At 51.3% G+C, this 10,454-nt stretch overlaps 2 protein-coding genes across 5 annotated transcripts; one reads left to right on the top strand and one right to left on the bottom strand.

Annotated features, from left to right (window-relative positions):
• Positions 1 to 824: 824 nt before the first annotated feature.
• LOC131913894 (putative protein T-ENOL) lies at positions 825 to 4,354 on the bottom strand. 4 transcript variants are annotated; one of them, XM_059266631.1, is made up of 6 exons: positions 4,236 to 4,354; positions 3,726 to 3,809; positions 3,367 to 3,517; positions 3,103 to 3,136; positions 2,932 to 2,989; positions 825 to 1,109 (listed from the first exon to the last, which is right to left on the bottom strand). In XM_059266631.1, the coding sequence occupies exons 2-6, from the start codon at positions 3,804 to 3,806 to the stop codon at positions 1,074 to 1,076; spliced, it is 360 nt and encodes a 119-aa protein (XP_059122614.1). In that variant the 5' UTR covers positions 3,807 to 3,809; positions 4,236 to 4,354; the 3' UTR covers positions 825 to 1,073. The 4 variants fall into 4 exon arrangements, with proteins under 4 accessions (XP_059122614.1, XP_059122612.1, XP_059122613.1 ...); XM_059266629.1 differs by lacking the exon at positions 4,236 to 4,354 and adding an exon at positions 4,083 to 4,229; XM_059266630.1 differs by lacking the exon at positions 4,236 to 4,354 and adding an exon at positions 3,962 to 4,076.
• On the top strand, positions 4,324 to 9,125 carry Cdipt (CDP-diacylglycerol--inositol 3-phosphatidyltransferase). Its single transcript, XM_059266627.1, has 6 exons — positions 4,324 to 5,207; positions 5,303 to 5,437; positions 6,710 to 6,863; positions 7,448 to 7,529; positions 7,879 to 7,960; positions 8,075 to 9,125. The coding sequence occupies exons 1-6, from the start codon at positions 5,165 to 5,167 to the stop codon at positions 8,218 to 8,220; spliced, it is 642 nt and encodes a 213-aa protein (XP_059122610.1). The 5' UTR covers positions 4,324 to 5,164; the 3' UTR covers positions 8,221 to 9,125.
• Positions 9,126 to 10,454: the final 1,329 nt, after the last annotated feature.

The raw sequence follows: 10,454 nt of genomic DNA, 5'->3' as shown, positions 1-10,454 counted from the left end.
CATCAGCAGCCTGCTGGGTCAGTAAGATTCTGCATTGTGGTTGGTTTCTTCATCTTTTGTTTTTGAGACAGGACATTGCTGTGTATTCCACACTGGCTTCATACTATGAACTGGAGACAGTCTTCCTGCCTCTGCTCACTGAGTGCTGGGATTCTAGGCATTGCCACTATACCCAGCTTGCACTGCTTTTTAATCCTTGTAAGGGCCTTATGAAACTGGGGTAATTTATTACTCACAGTTTTTTGTTTGTTTAGTTGTTTGGGTTGTTTCTTTTTGTTTGTTTTATGAGACAAGGTCTCACTAGGTAGCCCTGGCTGTCCTGGAACTCACTATGTAGACCAGGCTGGCCTCGAACTCACAGAGATCCACCTGCCTCTGCCTCCCGAGTGCTGGGATTAAAGGCGTGTGTCACCAACACCAGGCTCCTCAGTTTTCACTTAAGGAAACTACGGTTGAGACAGGTGAATGGAATTTCTCAGAGGGCCAAATAAGTGGCCACACGGGGCCTGAAACCCCAACTCCTCAGGGCCTCTGCATCACCTTCTGCTGGTAGCAGGCCAGCACGGTCTCATAAACATGAGACCCCAAAATCTCAGAGGGAGGAGCAAAAGCCTGGTCCTCAGAACCCAAGGTGACCGTGAAGGCTCTCCTCGGCAGGAAGAGGGGGCCCTGCATGCTGCAGCTAGCCACAGGGTACGAGAGAGCGGCTTTGGGTCCCGCAGGTGGCCGACAACTGGATTCCAGGATAGCTGTCACGCACCATGCCCCTCTGGAAGAAAGAAAGGCGTGCCCCCTCCAGAAGTCACTCCAGAACACTCCTGATATTTGGGGGAAGGGAGGATCCCTGGCTCTTTATTAAAACTTTTCTCCTCAGTAGTGTGATTGCCCGTGGAAGGTGGAGTCTTGCAACAGGTCCAGAAGACTTTGTTGGTTTCAAGGGTGGCACGCTGATGACCAGGAGTTCCTCCCAGACGAGGTGTTCAGACGGTTGCAGAAGAGGGGCTTTGGGGCTTTCACTGAGGGGCAAAGTGGGGAGGGCAGGAGGCCGAGAACAGCCCTAGGGAGGTTAGAGTTCATCCTCCAGTCGTCAGGCTGTTGGGGAGTACTCCCTGGAAGACAGTGAGAGCTGCTGACTCTACCCTTAGGGATCCTGTCTTATCCTTCCCTCACCCAGCATCCAAGCCGTACACCACCCTTGAATATAGCCACCATGCTCCACTTCTCTCATCATCCATTTCTCCATGCACATATCCACCCACATCCTCCTTCCGTCTATTCACTTACAGATCTACCCATCATCCCTTCCCCGTCCTTCAACTCCATCCACCTGCTCACGTATTCATTACTCACCTGCCTTCCCACCCACTCATCTCCTTCATCTCCCACTTCTTGAGAGCAGGGGCTTTATTTCACTCAGGGCTACACTCTAGGACAGTGTTGCCCACCATACAGTAAGCGCTTAGCACATGCTCAGTCAGCATATCCATTCACCCATTTACCCATTTGCCAGCTGCTCCTTCAACTCATCCATCTACTTCCCAGCTAACACTTGTCTGCTTTTTAATTTAAATTTTTTTGTTTTGTTTTGTTTTTCAAGACAGGGTTTCTCTGTGTAGCTTTGCGCCTTTCCTGGAACTCACTTGATAGCCCAGGCTGGCCTCAAACTCACAGAGATCCGCCTGGCTCTGCCTCCCGAGTGCTGGGATTAAAGGCATGCGCCACCACCGTCCAGCTTAATTTAAAATTTTATTTATTATTTAGCTACTTATTTTTTGAGACAGGGTCTATATAGCTCTGGCTGACCTGGAACGCCCTATGTAGACCAGGCTGGCCTGGAACTCACAGAGATCCACCTGCCTCTACTTCCTAAATGTTGGAATTAAAGGCAAGTGCCATACCAGGCTTTAATTTTTTTTTTAATTTTATTTTACGTGTATGAGTAGTCTGTGTACCACTTGAGTGCCTGGTGCCTGTGGAAACCAGAAGAGGGTATCAGATCTCCAGGAACTGGAGTTTCAGACAGTAGTGAGCCATCATATGGGTGCAGGGAATAGAACCTGGGTCCTCTGGGAAATCAACAAGTGCTCCTAACTGCTGAGCCATATCTCTCCAGCCTCTTTTTTTTTTTTTTTGGTCTGCTTTTAAATTTTTGTTTCCCCATATATAATTTCTATTATATATTGTATATTTCTATTATCTATTGTATTACATATGTATAATTTCTAAATTCCTAAATTTGTTTATTTATTTTGAGACAAGGTCATTCCATGTAGCCCTGGCTGTCCTGGAACTCACTATGCAGACCAAGTTGTCCTTGAACTCACAGGAATCACCCTCTCTGCCTCCAGAGTGCTGAGATCGAAGGTGTGAGCCACCAAGCCTGGCAAGCCCTGGAGCATACAAGCCGCTCACAATCTCACTTATTAAGATACCTCTCTGTGCCTTGGGTCATACAATCCTTGCTGCTTAGAATATTTATATCAGAGCTATTTTCCTAGAAAATCCCTTCTTTAGGTGTTCCCTTCTTCAGGAAGCTCTGTGATGCCTTTCTTTCCCAGCCCAGTAGAGGATGAGGCAAAAGCAGTCTTATTGTTTTCTCAGGTGGGCACCATTCCATACTATGTTATCATCAGCCACTAACTTGGCCTGGCCTCATTCTAAGATGCTGGGAATGGTGGATCATGCCTTTTATACTAGCACTTAGGAGGCAGAAGCAAGTGGATCTTGTGAGTTTAAGGCCAGCCTGGTCTACATAGTAAATTTCAGGCCAACTAAGCTACATAGTGAGACCCTATCTCAAACCAACAAAGCAACCCTTGAATTCTTTAAAGGCTGAGTCTATATTGTGCATTCTGTGTCCCAAGCTCCTAACACAAGGAGCAGCACATAGGGGACACTGGAAATGCTGAACCGGAATGACCATATACAAACCTTCTCACGAGGAGATGGCAGGAGGTGTGCCTTGGTGCGGGTGCGATTTCTGTCAGAGCTGGAGACGGTAGAAGAACAGAGAGAAGGTTGACAATCATAAACCGCGGAATGGTTCAAAACTCCCCCTACCACTGCTCTCCGCCGATTCTTCCAGGACAGAGCCTCACTCACCGGGTATCTGTGCCACGGGTCTTGGTGAAGAACACTGGAAATAGAGGCCCCAGTTAGAGACTTTCCCCATGGTTAGAAAGAGTTGTGGCTAGAGTGAATGGGGAGAGGGGGCTCCTGGCTAGCAACAATGAGTGCGTGAGAGGGTAAGGGGCACTGTGCCCAGGACTGGCACTGAGGAGGGGAAAATGGGCAGATTCCTGGGGAGGTCAGCTACAGCTGGAAGGGAGTTGGGAACTGGTCCCTAGATGAAGAGGGAGAGTTCACCATGTCTAGATATCTGAGTCCCTTGGTCTTTCATTTGCTTTTCCTTGATGGGCACAGAGTTCACGTGGGAGCGAGCAATAAACAGGGCTTCATCTGTAAGTTCTGCGCTGATACGGGTCAGGAATTCTTCTGAACGGGATAATGAGACTTTCTGGAAAGGAAGTTAGAACTCAGCCTGCAAATTCCCACTGGTCTGGTGTCTTCCAGGCTCTGTGGCTGGGGAATCTGGGATTAGAAGAGGTTGACTAGAAGGACCTGGACAAGGAACGCAGTACGGGGCTTCAGGATGAAGGCACGCGACTCAGAACCAGACTTCCTGCCTTGCTTCCCTTCTCCTTCACATCCCCTTCGTTGCTCACCTGCCCTCCACCTAAGGAGGCTGCAGCTTGAGGTGACCAGCTGTCCTTTTTCTCCCCATTCCTGGCAGATGTGGATGCCATCCCCTAGAAACAGAGTTTGTGTTAAGACTGAGAAACCAGCCCACTTCCCCCCAGACCCCATCTCACACTATTCCCTGGGCCCAGATTTAGTCCACGGCTACAGCTCAAACACCCCACTCTCTTAGTCCTGCCCTTGAAAAAGTTTGTTGTTTTGCCTATGGCTTTGAGGGAAGGGGCTCTCAGAATAACTCCCCCGCCATTCCTTCCAAAGCCCTTCTTCCTTCTTCTCTGCCAAGGCCCTTCCTAAGGGAAGGCAGCCAACATGCAGCCCCCAACCTGGCTGATGGGTTGAAATCGTGGGCTACTCGGCGGGAGGGGAGAAGGATAGGTCTAAGGGGGCCCTATGATGGGGATAGGGAGTTGGAGTTGGGGAGGAAGGTTGGAAAGAGGGAGAGCCAGGGAAGCGCTGCTCCGGGTTGCTATAAAGACCTAAATGTTTGCGGAGGTTCTATAGTTCCGTTGCTAGGAGACTAGAGGTTCTAGAACTAAAGACATTTTCCTAGCGTGCCACGGTTGCTCTCCAGGTTCCTCCTCGGAGGTGGTGACCCCAGGGTTATTTCGAGGCATTTGGGGGATGACGTAGGGTGGAACCTGGGCTCTAATCCTCCCACCACCAGGGCGGCGCTAGAAGCAAGCGGCAGGCGCGCCCCGAGCCTCTCTAGCCGCCTCTTCCCCGCCTGGGTCGGGGAGCGATCGCGGCCGCAGACGTAGCGGGCGGGGAAGCGATGTGGGCTGTACTAAGTCACCCCGTCTCTCGGGGAGGCCCGGACTCGGGACGTCGGAATCTCACCGCTTTACCTTGGCCTCCAGGAGTTTATGCCCTCTGTAACATGCCAAGTACAGGTTCCCTTTCAGGTCTCCTCGGCTTCTCCCTTTCCAGTTCCTTCCTTTGCGGCTGGCTCTCAGCTCCTTCCCTCCCTCTGTGCGTTGGTATGAGCCGAAGCCAAGGGGCGCGGGCAGGAAAAGGAAGCAGGCCGGCCTTAAAGGGGCCTCAGCTACTATTTATTTAATTTATTTATTTATATTTAAAAGCCGCTCTCTCCTTCCTCCGATGTTGTTAACGTCCCCGACGGAAGAGTGAGCTTAGGGGAGCCGGGCGCAGCCAGCAGCGGGGCCCTCTGCTGGAGACGGCAGCTCCTGCCCATCGGAAGGCCAGGTGTGCGTGAGCTGCGCCCAGGGGTGCCCTGCGCCCTGGCGCCCTGCGGGCTCTAACAGCTGGGGTCGCGCGGGGGAACTGGGCCCAGGGCTCTGGTGGAGCGGCCGATGTCCCGGACTGAAAGCTGAGGCCGCGCTGGTAAGACTGGGACAAGCCCTTGCACCTCCAGAGCTGGGCCAGGGCGACGAGGGGAGCCGCCAAGATGCCAGAGGAAAATATCTTCCTGTTCGTGCCTAACCTTATCGGTGAGTGCTGTCTGCGGCCCCAACACCAGCGGAGGGCAAGGGATCGTGAGCCCTTTCCCCGATCACAACCTGTCCCTCTCCCTTCCCATCCCAAGGTTACGCCCGGATTGTCTTCGCCATCATTTCCTTCTACTTCATGCCCTGCTGTCCCTTCACGGCCTCCTCCTTCTATCTACTCAGTGGACTTCTAGACGCCTTTGATGGACACGCAGCTCGAGCCCTTAATCAAGGTGACAGAGCTCTACCACCACCACTACCACCTCTTGGGGACCCAACATCCCCCTGCCCTTTTCCTGCTTTTCCAGAACCTCAGAGATAGATAGATGGCTCTTTCATTCCCATCTCTGTAAGAAAACCAAACAGGAATTTTGGGGGGATTTAAACCTGAGATTTAAGCTTTCTCTTGAGGACTGTACACGGCTTATGAAGGGTGGGACCCAACAGTATGACCTAAACTGGACATAGTGATGTGAATGGCAGAGGTCTCTCTGGATAAATTTCCCTTTGGGGCGGGCGTGGCGGCTCATGCTTGTAATTCCAGCACTGGAGAGGCAGACAGAAAGATTGCTCCAAGTCCAAAGTCCTCTCAGGCTGCATTTTGAGAACCAGGTGAGCCAGAGCTGAAGAAGGAAGAAAAAAAAAGTCATTGGGGCTGGAGAGATGGCTCAGAGGATCAGTTAAGAATGCTTACTGTGCTGGGCGGTGGTGGCGCATGCTTTTAATCTCAGCTCTCGGGAGGCAGAAGCAGGTGGATCTCTGTGAGTTCAAGGCCAGCCTGGTCTACAAATCAAGTTCCAGTTCTGGCTGTTACACTGAGAAACCCTGTCTCAAACAAACAAAAGGAATGTTTACTGCTCTTGTGCAGGACCTAGATTTGGTTTCCAGAACCCATGTGGTGGCTTACAGCCACCTATAACTCCAGTTCTAGGGGATCCAATGTTGTCTTCTGGTCTCTGTAGGCACTACATGTATGTAGACAAACATACCATGAAATAAAAGATAAATAAGAAAATAAAATTCCATTCAACAGGTGTTTATTAGGGTGCTACTATGTGCTAGTCACAGACAATAAGGATTCCAGGAGAGGTTGGAGCTGGGGTTGGTGGTGGGTAGGGAGCAGGTGGTGCTTGGAGGTCCGACTAATTCATTAATGAATTCTCCAGATCCACCTCTTAAACTGCCCCTGAGACTTGGGGTCTCTTGCCTTTCTTTGGGGTCTTGGTTCTTGGTTAGAGGAATTGAAGATAGAGCTTCTCTGACCCTCCAACTGCTTTCCTGCCACAGCCCCATGCGGTCTCATTTCTTGTCCTCATAATCCTCGTCCTTTTGACCTCACCGTCTATTGACAGCAGCCTGCTTTTCCTTCTCGAACAGTCGAGGGTAGACATTTTCAAACTCCATTCATACTCGGCCCCGAGTGATAGGCCAGATGTGGTACCTGTCATCTACTATACCACACAGTCCCTTCTACCTTAATTTTTTTCAACTTCATTATTTTTCAGGCACCCGGTTTGGGGCCATGCTCGACATGCTGACAGACCGCTGTTCCACCATGTGTCTCTTGGTCAACCTGGCCCTGCTGTACCCTCGAGCCACTCTGCTCTTCCAGCTCAGCATGAGCCTGGACGTGGCCAGTCACTGGCTGCATCTGCACAGGTCTGCGTTGATGCTGGAGGTGCTGATGAGTGGAAGACATTTCAGTGGGAGTGGGGCTGGGATGACTTCAGGCTCCCTGGGAGGTGTCTTCCTTTTTCTTTCCCCCTTGGGACAGCAGCCCAAGACTTGCTTCGAATTTAGTGTGCGTCCAGGTAGGCCTCAAATTCATGACAGTCTTCCCACCTCAGCCTCCTGGGTGCTGGAATTCTAGGCCAGCACGCCCCTATCCTTAGCTGAGGCCTCTTTTTAAATTTTGCTTTGTTAAAGTCCCTGGGTGAGTGCCGTGTCTGTGAGTGGGCTTGTCATTTTTAAAGGTGGCTCAAGCAATTTCTTTCATGGGCCTGGCTGGATATTTTTGGATTCCAAATGCCAGGAGACGCATGAGTGCTTTATGGTGGGGCATTTAATCCTGACTGCCCCCACCTAGGAAATTCTGAGGCTTTGAACAAGATGCAGTTTTCAGCTTCCCACCAGCTCCTCCGTACAGTGGAGGCAATGCCAGTTGCCAGTGCCAATTGGTGAGATGATTGGGTGGGTATGGTGGCAGTCAAAGCTCATGAAGTCTTTTGATTTTTTTCCCCAAGTTCCGTGGTAAGGGGCAGTGAGAGCCACAAGATGATCGACCTCTCTGGGAACCCCGTGCTTCGGATCTACTATACTTCTAGGGTGAGCCCTTCTTGCCCCTCCCTTACTTGATCGAAAATGGGAAGTCTTAGGCTGGACCCTGGTCAGGAGAGAGTAGCTGCCACAACCATCTAAGCAGGAGTGGTCCTTGGGCTGAGGCAGGTGACGGAGGATTGCGGGAGGTCTGTGTGAATCCTCCTGGCAGCAGTAAGAATGAGGCTCTGAGAGAGAGACAGACAGACAGGCAGACAGACAGACAGAGGCTAAAGAAGTATGCAGTGGGGTGCAGTGTGCAGCTGGCTGAGAGGCCCTCTCCTGTCTGTGGCCCAAGTCCCTGTGGGTTACGGTAGGGACATGGCCCTCCATCTTAGGCCGCCTTTGTTGTGTGCAGCCTGCCCTGTTCACCCTGTGTGCTGGAAATGAACTCTTCTACTGCCTCCTGTACCTGTTCAGTTTCTCCGAGGGACCGCTAGGTAGGAAAAGGGGGTGGGGGTGGGGTTCCACCCTGCCCTGCCTGGGGAAAGAGAGGCCTCAACCTCGCACCCCTCCGTCGCCTCCTACCATTCCCTCTCTCTGCTTCCCCATAGTGGGCTCTGTGGGGCTCTTCCGAATGGGCCTCTGGATCACAGCTCCCATCGCCCTGCTCAAGTCCGTCATTAGTGTCATCCACCTCATCACAGCTGCAAGAAACATGGCTGCTCTGGATGCGGCAGACCGTGCCAAGAAGAAATGATCCTCGCCCGCCCCCAGCTGCCCACCTGCCCTGGGCATCTACTGTGCCACGGCTCCTCTCCTCCTCCTAAGAGGTCCTTGTGTCATGTCTTATGTGTTCTCTAACCTGCTGGGATGGGGGTCAACCTCTGTGTGGTGTTGTCACTGTCTTTAATGCTGAGGACCGGACCCATGCCTGTGACCCCAAGGACCTGGTACTGCAAAGCAGGAAGAGTGCCCAGGAGGCCCCCCATCCAGCTGGTGCTCCAGGAGGCCCCCCCCATCCAGCTGGTGCTCCAGGAGGCCTGTCTGATTGGGTGTTGCCACATATCCTGCTGGCTCAGCCCTGGGGTCTGGCCTGGCCCGAGATTTGGGGGACATGTGACGGAGGGAGATGTGTATGGCTCCCAGGTTTCCCAAAAGGCAGAAGAATCAGACTGATGCCGTTGGGCCAAGGAAGCCTGGGGTATCAGGCCCAGGAGGGAAAGGGCCAGGAGCCAGCTAGATCCTTCCCTGAGGCAAACTCCTCTATCCTGTCCTCTTGCTTTGGAAGCCTCCATAATAAAGGGGGGACCTTCACTCTTTTCGGACTTGTTTGCTTTGAGACATTCTTAGATGAGGGCCTAGGGTTAAAAGGAACTGGGTATAAAAGATCCACCTGGATGCTTTTCCCAAAGAAGGTGGCTGGCTCCTCCCTGTCATTCCAGTGACCTTAGCGAGGCCCTGCCGGCTCCTCAGGTTCACAAGCACTGTCTCTGTCCACTCGCTTTATGTCCCTGGCTGGTCACTTCCATTGTACCCTTGATATTTTCTACCCTCACGAGAATGTAAACTTCATGAGAGCAGACTATGTCTTTCTGATATCTGCCTAGAGTGGAAATTAGCCTGGCATGTGGTCGCTGCTTAATAAATACTCATGGAAAGATGGATGGTCTTCTCAGAGCATGGTCCTTAGGCCACTTAAAGCATACATCCCCCCACACCCCATCGTGCTTCCTGGAACTCCTGGTCCTGCTTTGGCCTCTGGGTTTTGGGTTTACACTGTTACATGCCAGCCTAAGGGTTTTTGTTTAGTTTTCGTTTTGGCTTTTTTTTTTTTTTTTTTTTTTAGAATGATTTATTTTATGTACAGTGGTGTTTTGCCTGCATGTCTGTTTTGGGCCCCCTGCAACTGAAACTACAGACAGAGAAGAGCTGCCATGTGGGTGCTGGGAATTGAACCTGCGTCTCTTGGAAAAGCAGCTAATTTTCTTAACCACTGAGCCATCTCTCAGCACCAAGGCTTTTGTTTTGAGATGTATGTCATGTGTGTGTGTGTGTGTGAGAGAGAGAGAGAGAGAGAGAGAGTCATAGCCCACACTGGCCTTGAGTTCCTAATTCTTTTGCTTCTGCCTCCTGAGTGCTGGGATGTGCCACCATACCCACTGAATTTTTAGTTTTTGAAACAGTATCGCTATATTACTGTGGTTGGCTTTGACGAAATTCCTAGGTTCAAATGAGCCTCTAACCTCAGTCACTGGGACTGTGGGTGCATGTCACTTCCTGGCACCAGATTTCTTTGTTTTGGATTTTTGAGAGAGTCTCATATAGCCCAGATTGGTCCCAACTGCTCTAGGAAACTGAGGATGACCTTGAACTCCTGATTGTCCTGCCTCCACCTCCCACATGCTAAGATTACTATAAGCAGGTGCCACTAAACCCAGCACACTTCGTTTTTGAAGTGTATTGGGCGTGCCATGCGAGACCCCACGCTGGGGTTGTTGGCAGGCATCACTTGTACCATCCTAATAGCTTGGCTGTTTTTACCCAACTTGTATTTGGGAAAGCTGACATTCAGGTGCGATTTTGGAATTTTTGGAGACAGGGTCTTACTATAGCCAGGCTGGCCTCAAATTCAAAACCTTCCTGGCCTCAGATTTTCAGATGTTGGGCGTGTGCCACTACATCCAGTCGGATGGGATGTTGACATTTTAAGTAGATAGCTGATGAGGACAGGGAGGGAAGTTATTGCTCTTGGCAGAACAAACAGCCCACAGAGGCAGGGTCCAGAGAGCACCCGGGCAATTAAGAGAGGTTGAAATAGATCTTGATCCATGTGTCTGGAACACTAAGTGCTGGGATGTAGGAGAGTTGAGGCACCAGCAGCCAGCGGAGCGGCCTGAGGGGCTCAGGAGGACGTTAGGCCTTCTTATTTATTTCCTTAGGGAAATTCACTTTGGGTATGGGCTACCACCTTGAAGTGCTGTTTCCACGCAC

The sequence above is a fragment of the Peromyscus eremicus genome, chromosome 1 (genome assembly GCF_949786415.1).
Source record: "Peromyscus eremicus chromosome 1, PerEre_H2_v1, whole genome shotgun sequence".
NCBI lineage: Eukaryota > Metazoa > Chordata > Mammalia > Rodentia > Cricetidae > Peromyscus > Peromyscus eremicus.
This window is presented reverse-complemented; position numbering and strand designations above follow the sequence as displayed.